General features: G+C 38.1%; 1 protein-coding gene across 1 annotated transcript in view; it reads right to left on the bottom strand.

Moving 5' to 3' along the window:
• Positions 1–22,723, bottom strand: part of LOC111864438 (uncharacterized protein C05D11.1) — a 34,697-nt gene that overhangs the window by 5,754 nt on the left and 6,220 nt on the right. The window contains exons 4-14 of the mRNA XM_023851674.2: positions 22,327–22,536; positions 21,483–21,605; positions 16,599–16,753; positions 15,765–15,864; positions 13,799–14,068; positions 11,257–11,511; positions 8,680–8,853; positions 4,339–4,575; positions 3,149–3,329; positions 1,636–1,888; positions 1,073–1,250 (exon numbers count right to left, since the gene is read on the bottom strand). Coding sequence (XP_023707442.1) covers positions 1,073–1,250; positions 1,636–1,888; positions 3,149–3,329; positions 4,339–4,575; positions 8,680–8,853; positions 11,257–11,511; positions 13,799–14,068; positions 15,765–15,864; positions 16,599–16,753; positions 21,483–21,605; positions 22,327–22,536 — 2,136 coding nt within the window. The remainder of the gene's footprint in view (positions 1–1,072; positions 1,251–1,635; positions 1,889–3,148; positions 3,330–4,338; positions 4,576–8,679; positions 8,854–11,256; positions 11,512–13,798; positions 14,069–15,764; positions 15,865–16,598; positions 16,754–21,482; positions 21,606–22,326; positions 22,537–22,723) is intronic.

Below are 22,723 nucleotides of genomic sequence, written 5' to 3' on the forward strand. Positions count from 1 at the left end.
AAGGTAGATTCATGAGAAGCACTGCGGAATCATATTTTTGCAGCGGCAGAGAACATACGTCACCATCCAGGCAACATTGCTTCTGCTACCCAATCCCTCATGATGCATGCCGAAAACTGCATTGCAGCTGGCGGACACTTTGAACAATTACTATAAAGCAGGTGCTGTATTTTAGTACTTATGTAGTTGGCTTATACCAGAATGCACAGTCAGCCATGTTACATCAGCGCTTGCCATTCATGTGTCATGTATAGTGTTTGGAAACCTAAGGACAATTATGACATGGCGAGCGAGTATTTTGTACTTTAATTTTATGACTTCATGTCACTCATAAGTTAGTTTGATGTTACGTACATTATTAACATTACAGAAACCACATATTCCTGCCAGTTTTAATATGTATTTTGTAATCAACAAGTGTGTAACACCGGTCAAAGTTTCACACTTCTCTGGCCATTATCTCCGTAACTGTTCAACTTTGGACATAGGTGTTTTGGGTTATATTGACATACTTTAACATAAGGAACACCCTCCCAAAGTCTGGCACATTCCTCCTGGGACACCCTATATATATAAAACTATTGGCCCTTTAGAAACCCAGAGTCAAATACCATGGACCTGTACTACATTTACAAAAATATGACACACAAATTTTCTCTATCTATAAGTATCAGCATTATATTTGCATACATAAAAAGGTAAAGGTGTCCCTGTGCTTAACTAATTATGCACTACGCTATGAAGGCGTATGGGGAAGTGGATGTATAGATCCACATTTTTCTTGACCTCGGCACTAGCTGGAGGTGAGTGGTCAGCTTCATGCCCCTGCCACTTCAACCCCAGGGGAAAGAGACCCTGGTACCCATTGGATAGGAGGCTGGGTGGGCCCCAGAACCGGTCTGGATATGAAGAGAAAATTCTGACCCTACCGAGACTCAAACTCTGACCCCTCGGTCATCCAGCCCATAGGCAGTCCCTATAACAACTGTGCTATCCCCATTCCATTTGCATACATTCCATTCTGTTTTATCTTTTACGAGGAGTATATTCAAATACAATATAGTTTACCTACCTCTGGCTGTGTGAGGTACTGAAGGAAAACTAATACTGGTGCTAAATTTTCATCACTGAAATCTCTGACACATGGTGTAGTCTGACAGAGGAAAGAGGACTCTATACAACCTAAACCAACAACACAGCTGCTGTTGTTGGGAGCAAGAATTAACGTCCAGTCATCTGTCACATGCAACCTGAAATGATCAATATGAAAAGGCTGGATAAGATAGCAAAGATATTGGACACACACACAATTATTACATAGTTTACTACATTTCCTTCAATTTCTTGTTAGTCTGTATGTGTTTAAGACACCAAACACATCTATACTTTGGTGTAAAGTGGACTGTAATTACTATTTCTTCCTGTATGGGTTTTTGTTTTATCTTTTGGTCTTTTAATTTGCTAGTTAACCATGCAAATCATCCGTCTTACCAAGGTAATTAAAGGACTAAGTTATTTACAAACATCTACATTTGTTCGCTTGAGAAAACAATGATGTATATTCATCCAAGGCTTTATGCCTCAAAGTTGCACCTCTGACCATTCCCATTATGCTATTTCATTTATGAAACTCACTTTTTCTTCTCTGCAACTTTATCAGCTGGCAAGACGTTTCTCCATGGCTGTACCAAGTCACCTACTTTATTTGCCAGTTGATCAACATTTGCGGCCAAGTGGATTACAATGCTAGATGGATCTGTGATGATCTGATGCACAGATTTTATTTCATTCAGAACATGTTCACATTTTTCTTTTGAGTCCAGTTTCTCAATCAGTGCAGTAAGAAACTTATGCTGTCTAAGCATGCTGGATGAATAGTGGTTACTATCTGCAGAGAAACATTAGCATTTAGAATAATTAGAGATACCACATATAAATTGAATGGATAGAAATTTTACCAATAATGTTGCTTCACTTCATTTATGGATGCAGAACAGATATATGTCCATAAATTTTACCCAAAAAAGGGAAAACAGAAACAATTTTGTAGATATTCATAAAATTAATACAGTATTTTCTTCTTCTTTTTTTTCTCATGGAAAATGTTACATAAAATCTGTGCGTGTATTATACTGAGGATGTATCCAAATACAAACTTCTCCCTCAAAAATCTATATTCATCTTACAGTCCATAAAATATGGCACACATGTAATAAGATGAAGTAATACAATATATACACACACACACACACACACACACACATATGTTAAGGACAACAGTTATCATAATAATTAAAATCTCGTTTTTATAAAATACTATCACACTCCACTAATTCTGGAATGCATATCTGGAAACAATAATGCCAATTTAATTTCCATTACATTGAGTAACTTTTGTATAGTACTTAGGGACATGCATTCCTAAAACCATACTTCTGCTTTCAAATATTGTTTTCTTCGCATTACTGAAACAATATTATAGACAGTACATGTTTTAAAAAATAAATAGAATGGCCATATATTGTAATTAGTACTCTCAACTCCAAATATGATCTCCTTCTGTCCACAGAAGCCTGTCTCTAAATGATGACTATCTTTCCCATTTCCACTCGAAAATATACTATCATCTGGTCTCATATAACCTCTCTCGTTCCTGCCACATGTATTTATTTTTTTACTGCTAGTAGGGTAGGACTAAGCCCCTTGTACTGTGGCCACTTCTGGCCTATTGTACCAGCCCCAGATGATAGGTGAGGGTGATTGTGGGGCAATTGGTGGAATGAAGATTGGCAGGGGAAACTGAAGTACTCGGAGAAAACCTGCCCCAGCGCCACTTTGTCCACCATAAATCCCATTTGACCAGACCCGGGATCAAACTCCGGCCACCGCGGTGGGAAGCCAGCAACTAACCACTATTCCTATTGTTATATTTTTAATGAACCTGACCTATAGACTCAAAGTTCCAAATCATTTCCATTTTTTGGGTCCTGAGGATCTGTTCAAATTCAAGGTCCTGCTTAACATTCTGTAACATGCTAATTTTTACAGCAACAGATCGCTACTTACCATACAATCCCTAATTAAAATGAAACAGTGATAATCCAAAAGACTATGTCTTGAATACACAAAGCAGTCCAGAATTATGTACCTTTGCTGTAGCAGAGCCCCCTCATAAGATCTCCAGTTACTTTGTTGCCTTTTCTCTTAACTTGTGCTACATCATTAGCAATCTTGGCAGCAATGATCTTAAATCTCTCAGCCGTAAATTGGGTCTGATAGAGCAATTCTCTGATCCAATTGATGCAACGTTCATATTTGACGGGTTCAAGCTAAAACAGATAAAGACATGCAATATCGCCATGCAACTGAGACAGAACTGCACTAATATGACAGCGTCGGTCATGTGGCAACAGCCCATTTTACAAAACACACTCTTGTGTACAAAAGTTACATATATCACATTAAGTTTTTGTTTAAATCTGAATACATATGTGAGATTACAAGAACCAAAACCCATGACATGAAAGCAAGTCCTGTTCTTTACGTGTAAGACAATTTCAATAAAGTAGCACTCCATGTTGTGTGTGTCATTTAATTTCTCAGAAGAATAGTAGTAACGTCTTAGTATGTGTAAAATTAAACATAACAGTGCACTGTTGTGCTTATATAGGTTCAGTGTTTAGCAGTATTAAGAGATACAGACGAACTGTAAATTATCTTATAGCATTTAGCAGTATTAAGAGATACAGACGAACTGTAAATTATCTTATAGCATTACTCATCAGCTTAAATGTTTATGATTGAAGAGTAAACAGAACTGAGAAGGTTACATGCTCAAGTTCATAATTTGTGTCACCTGGGTTTCAAAACCCTTCCACTCACTGCACTACATATACAGTGCTCAAAATGGGATCTCAGGTAAAAGAAGTGAAGTGTGTGGTCTGTTTTCAGAGATGAGGTGTGTGATTATAGTATAAAGAAGTTTCTGATCCACGAATGTTAACTGGAGTATCTCAAGGAGTAAATCCTCACGTAGCGATTGGGCACATAAGGGTCAGTCCCAAGTTGAATGTACTTTGTGTTAAAAACAAGATATTCAGGCTCTTTTTCCACTGATGATTCAACTATGGTTCATATTTACCTATACATGCTGGAACAGCAAATGATGTCCATTCCTCGTTATTACTTCCAATCTATTCACAAAACAGAACTCACGAAATACCAGCCACTAAACAAAATCCAATTACCAATGCATTTCAACTGAAGTCAGTGGACCTGTGGTAAGATGGTGAGAGTATTTCTAGAGGCCTGTTTGTAACATGCAGAACACATGACTACCTGAAGCATAAGAGAAGCTGTATGGGAGTATGGGCCACATTGGAACCTAGACAAAGCCTCAAGCCCAATTCCAGTTGAAGCTGTGATGGTGTCTATTTCTAACTGCGCTACGACCTCTTCATACGGGACAAGTACATCGCCTCGTTTCACAGGCAGCTCCAGTAAGGATTCTAGAAGAAGAGGTAAATAAGGGCGAAGCTCACATGGTACTCCAGCAGTGTCCATTAGGATAAACATCTGCAAAAAGGAAACAGAACCATTCAAGCATCTTCTTTAAATTATTTTTAAACAATTTAATCTTATAAATTAATACACCTGCTAATGACAAAGTTGGGCTGAGACATGGTGTGAACAAATAAGTGGATTTACTAGGATTAGCAAAGAACAGCCACACAACTGCTAAACATTAAAGTTGCAAAAAAGACAACATTTTAAATGATCAAATTAACTTCTTAAATGCATTGCTACTTCTTATTCAGATGTGTTTCAATAATGTTCTACTTGTTGCTGCTCTTATTTGGTTGAAACACCTGCATTATTGGTTCATCTATGGTGTCTAAAGCTCATATATTTGGTGGCGATGATATTTTCTTAGGGTGTAATTCTGTTATGTTTCTAAATCTTAATTTATACGTTGCAACCGAAACATACTATCATCATGTAGAACAATTCACATAAGGAAAACTAAATAAAAATACTTCTGTATCATAGGGGTTCAAGTGTATTCTTGAAACAACTGGCATTGAATAAAGAGGAGAGTCAATAAACAGGTAACAAATGGATATCAAATATAAACACATGATATTCGAACCTGGAAAAAAACATTTATTTCTCGAGATATCCTCCAGCAACATTGATACACTTGTCCCATCGCTTTATCAGTGCGTTGAAGCCCGCAGTATAGAGCTTTTTTGATTGTTGGCTCAGCCACTTCTGCACCTCTATTTCAACCTCTTTGTCATCAGCACAAGGTTTACCACCAAGGTGGTATTTTAGCAGACAAAACAGATGGAAGTCACTAGTAGCCGAGTCTGGGCTGTAGAGCAGATGGTCCAGAAATTCCCACTGTAGTTCTTGAATTCTCTCATGGGTTGCTTGGGCTGGACGGGGGCTGACATTGTCATAATGAAGCAGTACTCCTCTTGCCAGTTAGTCTGGACGTTTTCTGCGAATTGCATCCCAAAGTTTCAATGGAACTTCACAGTATGATGCAAAATTCACATTTTCACGACACTTCTGAAAATAGGCTCACACTGCTCCCTGAAAATCCAAAAACGTGGTAAGCACAACCTTCCCAGCTGATGATGTAACCTTAAACTTTGGGTTCAAGCTGAACTGCGATGTTTCCATTGCACTGAAGCACATTTTGATTTCGGTTGGTAGTGATGAACCCATAATTCATCCTGAGTAACAATTGAGTTAACCATATCTCTCCTTCATTTGCATATCGTAAGAGATTTTGCAAGGACAGACCCATTTGGTTCATTTCTTCTTGATCCTTCAGTTCTCTGGGCACCCACCATGCGCACACTTTCCAAAATTTCAAATGATCATGAATTATGCTGTATGCTAAACTATGGGAACACCCTAGTGCATTGCTACACTGTCTATCATTAACCTCCTGTAGTTCGAATCAACTCTTCCACACACTGCACACTTTCTTCTATCACAATCTCAACATGGTTACCTGGTTGGGCATCATCTGCGAATTTTGAATGTCCTTGAGAGAATTTCTCGACCCAGTTGTGAACTGCTTTATGCGACGAACACTCACCATAAAAAGGAAACATTTCTTTATGAATATCCTTTGCACTGAATCCTTTTGCTAACAAAAAACACACAAGAACACTGTTCTTCAGTGGTATACGCCTCAAGCACAGTTGCCATTCTGACTACTGAAACTGGCCACTGAATATTCACATGCACTTTTGCTACCAACAGTCGTGAAGCTGGACTCTGCTGCTACCTAGTGATACATATAGGAAACCTATTACATCCATTACAGCTGTTTTACTTCCATTTTTTACCTATTTACTGACTCTTCCTCATAATAACAAGCAGTATAGACGAATCTCCTCGCCTAAACCCTTTTCAGCGAAATACCTGACATTACAACAACAGTTGATCCAGGATTAAATGATAATAGTTAATTTTTGCTTTTCTTTGGAAATACTGTGATAGCTGCCTGATTACATTCATGCATTCTCTGCTGAGACAACAAAACTGATTCAAAATATAATAGCCGACTGCTGAGAATTCAAACTCTGACAGACACACTGGGAAGATTTGCTATATAACATGCCTACTTTGTGAGATCTAAGGTTCTCATTGGAGGGCTTATCAAAACTATTGTCTTCTGGAATAGACTGTTCTTCCGAAACATCTTTAAATACCAGACTACATACCAAAAGACAGCAACCTTCATGTCCACCTTGGATTTTAAATTGATCTAACTTAGATCAACTAGATGTAAGACATTTTCCTCTGTGATAAACACATAAACACACAGCATTAACTGATCACTTACCTAATTCTATAGCTCCATGACACTATAAGGCCATTGGTATCCACAAGGACAGGTGTTATATAAAAATGATTACTATATGAAGGTCCTGAAAACTATTTGTAATCTGAAAAAAAAACACCTGTTTACTGTAGAGCCTGATTGCAATCTTATGACACCTGTATGAAGGATGAATTCAAATCCATCTATTTAGTCATGTCCCTAGCCCACACCAGAAGGTTGTTGGGTTAGCTGGTCACAAGCATTAGAGAGTTAATATCGCTTTGCATTACCAGTTATCTTCCAACTAAAATCACTGTTCTAAACAGAGTACTTGTTCAGAACTATGTAATACACAATTACTGAAATCAAAAAGCTCATATTTAAGTTGATGGGGGCCAGGGATGAGGTGCTTTCCACCCGTTATATGAAACTGGTGCAGTCAGTTTGGTGTCTTCTTTACACTTAAGATGCCTAGAGCAGAAGGTCATCTTAACCTGCCTGCAAATTCAGTAATAATATTGGACAACACATCTCACCACAATACTCAGATTGATAAGCCACCATCTATTGATATCAGGAAAGATATCATGAGGAAGTGTTTGCATTCCCATGGCATCAATTATACAGAGGATGCAACAAAGATCAGATTACAAACAAAAACAAACTCCATGGCTTTAGTCTGCAAGCAAACTATACCGACCCAGCGACCACCACTCGTCAGCGAAGTTTAGTGCCAACATTAGCTGACAGAGGTGTCGCATGGTCAGCGCAACGAATCCCCATGGCCGTCAATCTCGGTTTTCTAGACCAAAGCCTCTATTTCCTTGAAATAGCTCCTCAATTATCCTCATGAGGCTGAGTGGAACCCATTCCAGACCCACTACTTCTCAGAAAATATGGTAGCGCCAGGAATCTAACCCAGCACCTCTGGATGTGTAGCCAGGAACTCTGACCACTAGACCATAGAGGCAGTCGCAAAGATCAGATTATTTAAAATATTTAAATTGAAAAAATCGAGATTCCAGACATGTACACTGTTGACAGCATCCTGGCACGGCATGAACATGTTATTCTGTTTCTACATCCTTACAATCCAGAGTTATTTGAGGTATTGTAAAAATCTGGGTGGCAGCAAATAACGTGACTTTCAAGCCAGTGGCTATAAGGAAACTGAGTGAAGACTTTTCATTGACAACAGAAGAATGGGTGTCAACATTTATACCAAGAATGAGCAGATGATGTATAATATTCTTGAGAATTTGATAAATGTTAGGTCATCTTCAGATTTGGACACAAACCATGATGATGAATACGGAATGGTTATGTAATCACTGGAATCCAAATAATGAAATTAAGTATCAAGACAGAAAAAAAAGTATCCCTGTAACAAATTATGGAGGCCCATACGGTTGCGACATGTTCAGGCTCACACATTTTTTTAGATAACTGGCTCATAGATGGTGTAAGGTTGTCAGCCTTAGAAGCTGGCCACCCCTCACCCCTACAAAGATTCCTGGTATTCATTTCTGTTAGAGACTAAGTGGACCCCAGGGCCATAGTGCAGCTGGAAGGATTAGGTCAACTGAACATTCCAATGACCTCATCTGGAAACAGGAACAAAGACCCCTATGTTTAAAAAGAGAGATGAAACTTGTCCAAGCATGTCTGATCCCTCCACCTGCCCACCTTTATCACCCCCATTCCTCTCATGTACGCTAAATTTTAAATAAGTAGCGCATAAACACACTGGTGCCACAAGACTGTAATCAGACTCTACTGACACTTTGTATGGTGACAGCTGTACCACAAATATACTTCTGCAAGAGCGAACTTACATACACAAAATTGGTGTGCACACTGTCAAGGTGCATTTGAACTGGAACTTCAGATAATTCAAATTTTGAATGTTGCTCAGCTGAATCAGTTGTAAAGCACTGGATTGGATGAAAGTTGATAGAGGAAGTGCTCGGAATTGGTATCGAAGTCAGCATGTCACGTGGTGGAGGTTTCTAAACAACAAAGACTAGCAATCAAACACATTTCACTTCATACAAACATCCAAGAAATAATATAACAAGTCTGGATACAGTACAGCCAAAAAAACATCATGAAATTATCTCCTTTACAACAAAGAAACAAAACAACTGATGCATCAAATGGGAACTGAAGGTTCATATTTATTTTGATGATGATGATGATAACTTTCTATGTAAGTCATTAAGGTCTGTCCCCATGAATGCCATGATAGTATTAGTCTCTCCATCATCATAGCAGATCTTGTTATCACCTTGGTTGCTCACAGAACACCAACTGTGAAATGCAGCCTCTTCCATTCTTCCCAAATGATTTTCATAATTTTATTGGTATCCTTGTACCTCTGCAACTACATCCGTTATCTTTGAAACTTTCTCTGATGTCCAAATTTCTTTGATGATCTATTACAGCGAAACCTGGCAGTGGTCTGAAAAACTGTTTGTGGTACCTCTCATTTTTTGGATTCATTTTGGTTTCAAATCCACACATCACTACCACAGTTCAGCAGTGCTCTTGATGCAGTGATATGGGAACATAATTTTGTATCAAATGACATTTGTGTGCCAAAGTGTCTTTTACTCACAATATTTACTACGTTTTACTTCTGTAACTTCGTAACACAGTATTGGTCATACTAAGCAAAAAAAAAAAATGTATATGTACATATGTCCTAAGGGGAAGCAACAATAGATCATTCAAGGTCGCAATGCCAGGGCCGGATTTTATGGCCCACCCCTTACACACATACTCATACATACATACATGTTCTATTCTGAACAGTTTCCGAGATAGAGCTATTTCACTGTGCAGTACACTGTACAGACAAGCAACTGTACCAACTTTGTCACTTGAAGAATAAATACCAGTATCAGAAACAGCATGTAATATCTCTTTCTTTATCAACAATTTTGGAACTGTACAGTGAAATAGCTGTATCTTGGAAACTGTTCAGAATAGGACACGTGTACATATACACTTTTTTGCTTAGAATTACCAATATTATGACCTCCACCAGAATATTGACCTATCTTCCTGGGACACCTGTATATTATATTTCCTAAGTAAACAAAATCAGACACAGTACTTATGCTGTTACATTTCCATCTATTTCCATTTTTACTCTTTGAATATTTCTTCCGCAAGTTCCCATTACTTAGTTGTGGATGTGAAAACTTTGATATCATATTTACGTGCAATTCTGATTAGTTGGCACTGTCATTTGTTGCTCATCTTCAGATTCTGCATAAAATATTGAGTTACTCTGTTCCATGTCAAGTGGATTACGTTTTTTGCAGTGTTTCCATATCTTTGTCATTTGGCTGATGTACACTTCTACTAAACAGAGTCAAGGACAGTTCACACCCCCCTCATGCTCCTTTATTGGTATAATGGGTTTGGAAATTTGTTTCGTTGAATACTTAACACAACTGCCTAGTTTTTAGTATAAACCAATTATTGCTTTTATTAAATGCATGTGGCCATTTTCTTCTGTGACATCAGACATTTATTTTTAATTACAAAAAACTATCATTATATAAAAATGTCTAGTTGTTCCATAAAAATAATCATAACACATTTAATTCGCTTAGTGGGGGGTGGAGTCCAACTGGGTCCTCTCGGCAAGGCAGCCACTGATTGACCTATTGTAGTCTCTTCCTGGGTGATTATGATGGAGAATTTGGTGGAATGAAGATTGGCAAGGAAAACCGAAGTACTCCACAAATCCCACTTGACCAGATCCGGGATCGAACCCAGGCCACCGCAATGGGAAGCCAGCGACTAACCACTTGAGCTATGGCGCGGCCTATCGTAACACATACTCTGGCAGTTGTCAGATTTATCATGGGACATGTGTAAGGAAACTATCAAAGATCTAGTAGTTACACCACTGTTTAGGACAAATCTGAAATTAGAGATGTGTTAGCATCCATGATTCTTACCATAATTCTGCCTTACACATTGCTCTTGCCTATTCAAGTGTACTCTACACAAATTGGGAAATCATTACTATTGAGAATGGGCAGATTTTAGGCTCTGATAGGACATTTCAATCAAACTCATGTAAGAAACATATATGGCTCTCAGTTCCATCAATACTATTACAAAACTCTTTAATGAAGTGGATTACAGAATGGCCTTCATATGGGCTCATATCTGTGTCTCAAAATCATCTATTTGAGTTTTGATTCTGGGAATAATTTTCAATATAAAACTCATGAAAAAACATAGCCTGTGCTTCATACAAATGTCATTAAATTTTTTAAATGTGGAACAAAATTGGATTTTTCCAGTATATTTTTATGAAGAACAACAATATTAAACTTCATTAGATCAATTCATCCAGAGTGAAGATGGAACATAATAGAAAAACAACTCACTTCATTTTCAACTGTCGCCTGTTGTAGCTGTTCACCAAGTTTCGTAAGTCCCTCTTTTCCAAATTTCTGCCGCTGCTCTGAAATACGCTGCTTCTCACTTTTGGCCATCAACTGCTGCTCCTCTAAACTAGGATATCCCCTTATGGTCACACTTGGACCATCAAGCAAATACATTTTTAAAAGTTGTAACCAAAATTCTTCTGGCTCTTTCTCCATTTTATGTAGATCTTCCACTGGATTCAGCCGCTGACTAAGCTGTAAGAAGAAGAAATTAACAGTGAAGAAACGACTCCTTTCATTAGCCCAACACTTAACTACAGATTCATACACATTTCAAGCTACAATAGCATGAGAACTATAACGACATTTTGACATGTTACAGCACTGACTACAAACATTAACCTAACAACACGCTTAAATACTAATATTCAGAGCAGATTTTCATATATATAATTTTTAGTTAGCTAAACTGATTCCAGAGAATACTATTTGTTAAAGAAAATTCTTAATACAAGTTCATTTCAGGTTACTAAGTGAAATGTCATTGTAGGACATACAGGGAAATGGATAAGGATTTTAAAAATATTTCATAATATCAAAGACTATTATTTAAATGTTATATTGTAGTTTCAGCCCCAACATCACCTCCTGATGGTGTGCTAACTTATAGGGATGTATGTTCTGAGGCTCAGTTAATAACATTCTAACCACAACATCAAACTTTCAGGTATATACCAGACTTAACTTCCTGTTTGACAATAAACAATTATGGACTAGTGCATCTAAATTCTTCCACAGACAGATTTTAAATTTTGTGTAATGTGGTAATCCAAATTGGTATGTTGATTAAAAATATGAATGTGATATTGATTTCATTAATCCCAAACAAACGAATTCCATGGCTTGAGTCCACAAGCGAATTATCCCACACATAATAATAGTGAAGCAGGCTTGTGAGTACAATGAAACACCAGGGGTTGCTCCACAACTTCTACTCATTTACATCACTGTTTTAAATGTTCCGCCATTTAGATAGGGTTCCCAGGCCACACAATTATAAAGTCTCAATATTACTATTCCTCAGAATCTGTTAATAATACTGTGACATAACAACTGAATACCGGAAGAGTTTAACAAGAAAAGTCATTCACTGCCAGGCAATGGCCAGTATACACATTTCCACGTCAACCAACACATGTTCCCATATAAACAATACCCAGGCCATTGCTATGCAACAGGCCTGTTAACATATCACTCAATTCAATTCAATTCAATTCATTTATTTCATCCATAGCTGTAGAAATTACTCAACAATGGAGACAATCTTGGAAGCAGTACTTTCTACGCAGTCAATGTCAAGGCTACATAACAAGCAGACAGGCTGAGTAGCAGTCAGTTATGAGGCAGTCACCAATCAATAAAGACATGAGTACAGAAGCAGAGGAATATCCATTGTTGGGAGCCAATACCTAGCAATGACCAGTGATGATTATAACAGACAGAGACTCAGCATGTGCTATAATGATCTGCAAAGTGTTTAGATTAGTAACAGCATTATAATAATTTGTAGTTACTAGTTATAAGTGTTCAATAAATCCAAACTCCATGTCCAATCACTAACACGTAACATGTCACAATACATTAAGGGATGGGTGGTAAGGTTCAGTATTTAGACAATCCATATAAAACTGGAAATGTCACAGAAAGAAGAGGAAGATCGGTACTAACATATCTGAGGAAGCTACTGTCTCTATCTTAAGGGAAAAGGGGCAGCAAGTTCTTCCAAAGCACCGGTGCCTATCTACCAGACTACATGGCGTCACAGCCCAGAAGACCATAATCTTGAGACTCAACGGTGAGAATTTCCAGTCTCACATAATGATGATAAACATTTTTTTAACTTTAAACTCAAACTTGAATCAAATGGAACTCAAACAGCCTCCGTAGTCTAGGGGTAACGTTCCCACCTCATGACTCAAGGTATGTGGGTTCAAACCTGGCGGAGGTCGTGGAATTTTTAAGGGCTGAAAAATTCAGGGAACAAGTCTTCCGGGAGTGACTTTAAGCCGTGGGTCCCATGTCACAGATTTATGGCACATAAAAGATCCTCATGTCTCTAGGAGACCTCTAAGCAAAATTAGGCAAAGTTTCCCGCCCAAGTAGTTTCCAATGCCTCCGGCAGATGGGGAAGTTATTGGGTACCACTGCCAGCCTCACTGGCTGAACGGGGCTGATAGCGAGCACCAGTATCGGCAGGGTATGGCGACTGGTAGAATATCAAAGGAGGACATACAATAGACTATTAGTCGCAGTGCATGGGGAAACCCACCCCCTCCAATAATAATAATAAAAAAAAAATGGAACTCAAAATATATTTCCACTAATTTATTTTATAGTCGATATCATGAGGAAAGCAATTATATCACAACACAATTAAATCTGTTATAGATGCCAGGCATGCAATATAAATTTACTGTGCATTAGTAAGTGGAATTGTATATTTCTGACTTGTATTTCTTGGATCAAAGAATACGACAATTACATCTTCTTTGGTGTTACCATACAACATGTCCCCAATGATCATGAAAGTGACTGTTTCATGTGGACTGTTTTCCAAGTGACTCAAAGACTCCAAAATATGTTTGTGTATGACTGTATGCATCCTCCTCATATCCAGCTGCTCACTTCCACTGGCAATTGCTCCTAGAATTTCAAACAGGCGATTCTTCACCAAATCAATTTTCTCTGTTGGAACATTTTCGAACATTAGATACAGCATCGATTCGGAGTTCTCTGTCAAGCAACAGGAAACCTGCAATAATATAATGAACATGTGTCAAAATGTTATCAGTATGAACTGAAGAAATTGTAAGGAAAACAGGTATAAACTTTCTGAGGGCAGTCATAAAGACATTGTTGACATATCATATACAGACAAAGTTATTTGCTAACACAAGTCACCTTATATTCTCGCACTGTTGGACACTTACGTACTCATGGAGCTGAGCCCTTCTGGAGGAGCTGCCAATTCTACAGCTACTCAAGAATTTCCCAGCATTTTATGGAACCCGAAGGTTCATTACCATGTTCACAAGAGCCCTCCACTGGTCCCTATCCTGAGCCAGATCTATCCAATCCATACCATCTCTCTTAATATCCATTCTAATATTGACCACCCACCTACGCCTTGGTCTTCCCTGTGGTCCCTTTCCTTCTGGCTTTCCCACCAATATCCTATATGCATTCCTCGTCTCCCCCATTCGTGCTACATGACCTGCCCACCTCATCCTCCTTGACTTGATCATTCTAATTATACTTCGAGAAGAGCACAAGTTATGAAGCTCCTCATTATGCAGTTTTCTCTAACCTCCTGTCACTTCATCTCTCTTCAGTCCAAATATTCTCCTCAACACCCTGTTCTCAAACACCCTCAGTCTACGTTCCTCCCTTAATATCAGAGACCAAGTTTCACTGGACACTCAATTTCAAAAGATTGTAAAAGATTGTATTACAAAAGGGAGGCTGCATAACATAAAAGCCATCTTTTCTTATTGCTGGGAATATGGATTCTCCACATAGCCTTAACTATAATTAATATAACTAATATTTAAAAATGAAAGACAGACATTTCTTTTAAAATTCTCACATAATAGCTGCACTACGTAGTAAAATTAAGAGAATCCTCCATTTAGACACAACAAAAACAGCAACATGTTATTTACAACTTAAATACCCACAGCAAAGAGAATGGCAGCATTACTCACTACTGTTTCAAATGGAATAGGCAGGGGATTTATTTTGTATTATGGTGAATTCAGCATTAAAAATAAATTCAGATTCTTGAAACTTACAATGTAATGGGAAAAAAATTGATCTCCTCTGACATGCATTTGTGCTCATTCTAACAGAATAAAAATTCTGAACAAGCCGCATTCTGTATGTGTAGTCCTAAGTGAATGGTTTAAGAAGACCAGATTTGATACAGTACAAACAAAACTCAACGAATCCACTTATCTGCTCATCCATGAAGGGTGAAAAACCTCAGTCAAAATGTGGAAAAATCTTTGAATTTATTAGTTAATATACCCTCATGCTTTTTTTTTATTTCTCCAGAGATGTTGAACAGAAAATCTGAAGAGTCATTGATCTTTATATGCATACAATAATATGTAGCAAATGAGACGCAATTAAATCTTGAATGTTACGTGATGGGAAGTAGACTAGTGAACACCAATTACAATGGTGTGTTAGGCATAGTTCTCCTTGTGAATAAATGTTTGGCATGTAGAATATTTCCCTAACCGCTGAACTCATATAGCCAACATTTTTTGATGCCAGGGTATAAATGAAAATCCCACATTCTGCTTTGTACAACATGGGTTCACATTATGCAGTTTGTGAAGGACAACCCAAATGTAAATTTATATGTTGCTATCTCTGCACTAAACATGTTACATGATCAAACGTAAAACAAAGTCATGTCTTATCTTCAAACAAAGAACTGTTACCTTGCTTGCATAAGGATCATCCGTTTCAACAAATTCCTTCTGGAGAGGACTCACAGGAGTGTCAGTCAAGTACCTCAACAGGATTAAGCACGCATCCATCCTAACAAAAGGAAGAACAAATTCATCTAATCATGGAATTACAAATATGAAATTTAGTAAATAAACTGTGTAAAATGGTATAGGCAAAGTTTTAAGCACAGTTTTCATGTATTTCATAGAACGAGCAGGTTAAATTAGTTGAGCTTTATGAAAATATCTGAAATTATCCTGACAGAGGATAAATTTACTGTGAATCCCCTCAGTCACTCTAGCCAAATATCTGGATAGTATGTTCTGATTTACGATTTGCCAATAATATAACATAATTACAGATTGTTGATGTTACTGTCTCTGTAGCAGGCCAATTCTGACTCAAACAGATCACATTTTGAGTGAATACAGTACACATTATATGCAAATTGCACTGCCATTTAAAGAACCTGAAGGGCTGATATTCTGTTCACAATAAATCACTACTGAATTCTACCCTGAGCCAGATGAATCCAATCCACATCTCCATCTCCTATATTTGTAAGGTACACTGCAATATCATTCCATTCTATGCAAGGTCTCCCATGCGATCGTCCCCTTCAGATTTTGCAAATAAAATTTGATATATACTTCTTGTCTCTGCCATGTGTGTTACACACTAATAGATTAGTTTACCATAGAACAGTATATGAAAAAACATTTAAAAGAAAACACAGCTGTCAGTTTCAGGGTTCAAAAAAAATAAATATTTTTAAACCCACTACCCAATTAATATTCATCAGGTTCCATAATCAAGGACATCACCTGTATAGCTCCTTAACAGCTGAAGGACCACGCCATGCAATGTATACCATTCCATTGTCTTCTTCGTCACACGGATATGGCACTTTCAGGTCAACAGACTCTTGCAGTGGTGGCACAGGTGACTGCCATGGTCGAGTGAATGGTCCTCGATTGCCCTAATCGGAACACACACAAAGTATTATGTTCACAGATAGCATTTAAGAGATATCTTGCATGTGATCAGCATACACTACAATCACAAATATACAACATGTGAGATTTGAAGTTCTCATGAAAGTGACTATGAATATTATTATCTTCTGGGATGTGAGGCTGTGAAGTCTGTTACCAACATTTCAGATGAATTTACTGCCTCCATTTTCAGGGCAGAAGAATACCATGAAGATGGAGGTAGCAGGATCTTCTAAAATGGTAACTTTCTACAAGACCACATGGTGTCACATCCAAAAGACAGTTCAAATACATAACAGATTCACTTTTCTTCAGATACAGAACATATTTGCTCCTGCCTCCTACTCAATGTAATCAACAATGTCAGACTAATAAAAATCCAGACACAGGGACTGGATTGGCAGGCAAATGAAGAGGTGTGAAGTTCATCTACACTACATGGAAAATGAAGATTGTTTCTCCATGAACAGATCATGGACAACTCTCATTCACACCCATAAAAAAGGTGGGGGGTGAATGTTCTTTTAAAGGATAAGTCTTTAATTGGGTTTCCTCTGCACACGGACCTGGAAAGGGCTGTTACTCTTCCTGTCCTGCACAAAGGCAACTGTTTTCCTTCTGTGTCCTGTGACTGGGCAATCGTTACTGTTCCTCAGCCCCCTTCAATGAGACTATTTATTATGCTCCCTCCCTCATGTCCTGCAGTAGTTTCCAGGTGTTATGTCCCACGTTCATATTTTGTTTGTTTCCAATATGTCGCAGACCCCACACAATATGCACCATTCATGATGGTGCAAGGCTAACAATTTACATCACCTGCAAGCTGGTGTGTGCAAATGACACACAGGAACTGGTGTGCTTTAGAGCAAAGGTGTTCACTTTGCATGAAGTTACCATCATATTTCAAAGCATTGCTGATAAAATACAACTATGTTTTGATATGCCATCCAATTACACAATCGATGGTGTATGTACAAAAGCTGCCATTATAAGAACATCAGGCAATGAAAAGATGTGACTGCAAAAGTTGACCCAAGTTGACAGACAGCATGAAACTACAAGTGCCATCACATGTGACAGTGAATCAAAAGAACTATGTCTAAGGAACACCTGCCAATAAGGCTACTAATCATGTGTCACACCAAAGGATAGGTGACTAAATGAACTGATGGAGTAATGATTACAAGTTGTCTGGAACAGGAGACAAGAGAGTATTTTTAAGGAAACAAGGAATGTTTGTAGTGGATGCATTTGAAAAGTCACTTTAACACTGGATGCCAGATCTATGATTCATACAATGAACACTGGCTGTGTAGTCATATCTCAAAGGATGACTTCATAATTACACATTCTACAGAATACACCTTTGAGATATCATTTGAAACAATTGTATTCCAAGCAGCTCTTTGTAGAGGAGTATGTTCTGACACCGCAGGGCCAATAATGAAGCCCAGTGTGAAATTTACTCTGCAAGTTAATCAAGACCAAGTCAATGGACTTCTGCAGAAGTGATAATCAGAAGATTTAAGACATGTTGTATATACGATGAAATGGAATGAGGGTGGATGAGGAAAATACGTACTGGCAATGCGGGCAGTGAACATGAGACAAGATGGGAATTGTGAAGACACTAAAGCTGAGACAGACAGTAGAATGGTGAACAGAGACTGGTCAAGCTGAATAAAATCTAATGTCTTCAAGAAGGAAAGTAACACATCTTCATACATTTATTTTCTTTCACATGTTTCTAGTAAGATTATGATATTAACACTTCGCGGACCGGACACCTAGGCCTAGGCATTTGGGTTTTAAACGTGGCAGACCGGTCGCCTAGATTTAGGCTTTTAGGACACGTTATGTTGCAACATACTATTCCTCGCTTTGGTGACCACGTGTCTGTAAAAGAACTGCGTAGCTGACCTTCGGAATGTTTGTTTTCTGAGTCAGCAACGTGACCACTCTCTATTCCCCTCTCACTTTAAAGAAAAGTCCCTTTGTTCAAGTTGAAGCTTCTATGTGTGAGGCAAGATATTCTCAGTGTCAACATGGCTCAGAGATGAAAGCAGTTGAAGGCCGCGCGAGCTCTCAGAGAAGAAGAAATCTGTGATTTGATCTCCGATGAGTTATCTGACTTGCCAACTGCTTCGTCTTCTGATAGCGAGGGCAGTGTCAGTGGCAGTGACAGGGGCCCCCAAAATATTGTGACCAGAAGAGAAAGTGAAAGTGACAGTGAGAGCTCCGATGAAAGTGCGAGTGCTAGCATTGCGGGNATGAAAAATTTTTTGGCAATAATCATTCTAAAGGGGTTTACAAAGAGGGATAATTTGAAAGACTACTGGTCCACTGATCCATTTTTAGAAATTCACATTTTCAGCAAACTCATGAGTCGTAAGAGATTTGAACATATATGGTGGTGTTTGCATTTCAATAATAATGAACTGCAACCACAATCAATGGGCAGGCTTTTCAAAATTCAGCCCTTATTAGACTTTTTCGTTGAGAAATTTCAGACAGTTTATAAGCCAGAGCAGCAACTGTCTTTGGACAAATCTGTGATTCCTTCGTTTTCGAACGTATAATCCTGGCAAACTCACAAAGTATGGCCTACTTGTTCATGTAGTCACGGAAAGCACTTCAGGCTATATTGGAAATTTAGAAATTTATGCCGGTGAAGGCAAGAAATTGCAAGAAACTGTTGTTTCCATTTTGGATCCCTATATGGATCAAAATTATCACGTTTATCAAGATAATTTTTATAACAGTGTGGCAACTGCAAGGGAAGTACGTATTTGTGGTACAATTAGGGTGAACAGAGGCCTTCCTCCAGATCTGAAAGAGGAATGTAAATCCCTGAAACGTGGTGACACCACATTCAGGAGGAAGGCGGACATTCTTCTTCAGTCCTGGAGGCATACTCGCGTTGTGAATATGATTTCCACTATTCACAATTCGAGCATGGTCGATGTTCAAAGACGACACGGGCAAGTGAAGAAGAAGCCTCTTTGTATTTCTCAGTACAATATGGTCATGAAAGGAGTTGATAGAGGCGACCAATACTTGGCCTATTATTCCCTTCCTAGGAAAACAGTAAAATGGACGAAGAAAGTTGCCACGTGGCTTATAAACTGTACCCTTTTCAATTCATTTTTGGTTTTCAAAGAGCTAAATGAAAATTCAACTTTCAGATACAAGGCATTTCTCATGAATGTGGCAAAAGCCTTGGCTACAGACCTCACGGTGGCGGCAGAACCTGCGTCAGACACAGACGTAGTACAACCAGGACCATCTACTCCCATCCCACGGAGGTCTCATATGGACACCCCTGGGCGACTCTCGGGTGATATGCAGAAACATACCCTCGTGAAAATTGTGATGAGCGAACAATCAATGGGTAAGTATCCTTCTAGGCAGTGCCGTGTGTGCGCTGTGCACAAGAAGCGAAGCAAGACTTCCTACGTCTGCAAGTTCTGCATCATGCCTCTTCACAGAGGGGAATGTTTCCAAAAATATCACACTCTGAAGCACTTCTAGGAGCTCTGGTAAGTCTTCTCCAAAAATTTTAGTTCATAAAATTAATTAGGAGATTTTATATTAATTTTTAAAGTGAACAGTGCACAACTTAGGGTAGTAGGTTTAAAAACACTGGTCCCCAGGGTGATTTAAATATTTAAATCACCGGTTCGCAAAGTGTTAATTAATAAACTTGTTTTTTCTGTGCAGACTTCCTTGTAGCGCAGAGTCATCTTGCATTCAGAATAATTTTCCATTCACATAAATATGGCAGGACACTTTAGTGCAATGTGTAAAAAAGGTTCATGTTACAGACTATTAGTGATAAAATTGGTCTACTAAAGAAAATCCTCAGTCTTGCCTCGATTATAAAAATGTTTCCAAATTTTTGTCCTGATCTCATCTCAAACTGCAGAAGTCATTCCCACACATGCATACATCAAAAACTAAAGCCACATAAAAGCAGAATTCACTTAATGAAACCATTACATGCTTGCATTACCACACAGGAAATGCCCCTCATAACTTAGGAAACTTCAACTAGTGAATAATAAACAAAATATATTAACACTTTGCAGACCAGTGATTTAAATATTTAAATCAGCCTGGGGACCGGCATTTTTATACCTACTACCCTAACTTGTGCACTGTTCACCTTAAAAATTAATATAAAATCTCCCAATTAATTTTATGAACTATAATTTTTGGAGAACACTTACCAGTGCTCCTAGAAGTGCCTGAGAGTGTGATATTCCTGGAAACATTCCCCTTTGTGAAGTGGCATTATACACTTTCAAATGTAGACAGTCATAGTCCTTTTTTCGTGAGAGAGAACACTTTGCCTTCAACCACTTTTGACCTTGAAACATATTCCCCTCTACTAACTTCCTGCCTGGTACATAAAGAGCTGGAAGGGGCAAAGTTTATTTTTTTTTGGAGTAGGGACCCTAGCCAGCCAGGTCAAGTTACTGAATACCTAGCATACATTCCAAAGATTTATTACGCAGTATTCATTGTAGTTGCATGGCGCCAGAGCAAGGTATAGTGTGTTTCAACATAACGTGTCCTAAAGTCATAACAATATACCACTGGTCCACCACGTTTAAAAGCGAAAAACCTTTTAAAGGGCGCGCGTTCCGCAAAGTGTTAATGTTAGGGAGCATTTAATTCCTTATAATAATGTCAAATTTATCATAATAATACCTTGGAAATAATTTTATCTTCAACAGTTGTCAAAGCTTGAAAAACTTCATCTGGTTTCACTTGTCCGGCAATTATCAATGTTAAATTCTCTGGTCTATAGAATTCTTTGTGGTAATTACGTACCTGAAAATAAACATAACATCAAATGTCCATACAGTCACATAAAAATTAATATTTCTTTCTTTGGTAATATGTTTATGTACCTCTAGATGCACACAAATAACCTTGCTTTACAAACAGATGAAACTTATCTCTTTCAATGACCTGAGGGTAAGGTTTTGCAGTCACCTATTTCCTTTGCTTACCTTCCTACAAATCTTGGACAATTCTTTGATCACTGGATTTGGTGTCCTCACAGCTTTAACTATGCAGGGTACAATCTTCTCGGTTGTAAAACCGTGTACTTCAGTAGACATCCACCAACATTTCAGAAGAATACTGGTGGATTCTTACTAAACTAAGTGGTGTTACAACCCAGATGATCTCATTCTTAAAATCTCACGTCATTAAATGATGTTCTTCCAGCTACTAAGGTTATGTAGCAATGAAATGAGGAGATGATGATCCATTAATCACAGTCTTATGTTAAAAAATTAAACTTGGGATGTAGCGAGATGAACATTCAACTCCAAGAGATCCATCATTAGATACCTAACAAGACACTACCAACCTATCACCTTAAGTGTTCTAGTATATTTATCATTCTGCTGAATTTCTTGTAAACTGCCTTATGTAAAAAAAAAAGTCTGAAAATAGCAGTTTCCACAGAAATAACAATTATGTTTATATTAAAAAGCAGAGTAGCACATGACAGAAATTACAACAACAAATAATAACTATGTACCTTTATATTGTCTGTACTATCTCTTAAATTTTTCATGACTCCACTTGCAGCAGATTTGTATCCACAGTGACCTGGGTACATGGCCCTTGACATTTCAAGATGGCAACGCCTTTCACCTGTGTTTTCACATCCCTGCACCTCACAGTATACTACACCTGCATCTTCCCCTTCTGCTGTTATGTGATGAACTTCTGTGACATAACCAGAATCCTGCAAACAGTTCCACAAGTTACTGGCACCCGCACATACAGGGTTTGTCCAGATCAAGCAGTTTTGACCACAAGGGGATAAAAACGGAGTCATTATCAAATTCACAGTTCATACACTGCAAACATGATGAATACATTAAGTAACCAAAGACCCAATTCACCAACTATAGACAGTGTCACGTAACTTT

This window comes from Cryptotermes secundus, unplaced genomic scaffold (genome assembly GCF_002891405.2).
Source record: "Cryptotermes secundus unplaced genomic scaffold, Csec_1.0 scaffold609, whole genome shotgun sequence".
NCBI lineage: Eukaryota > Metazoa > Arthropoda > Insecta > Blattodea > Kalotermitidae > Cryptotermes > Cryptotermes secundus.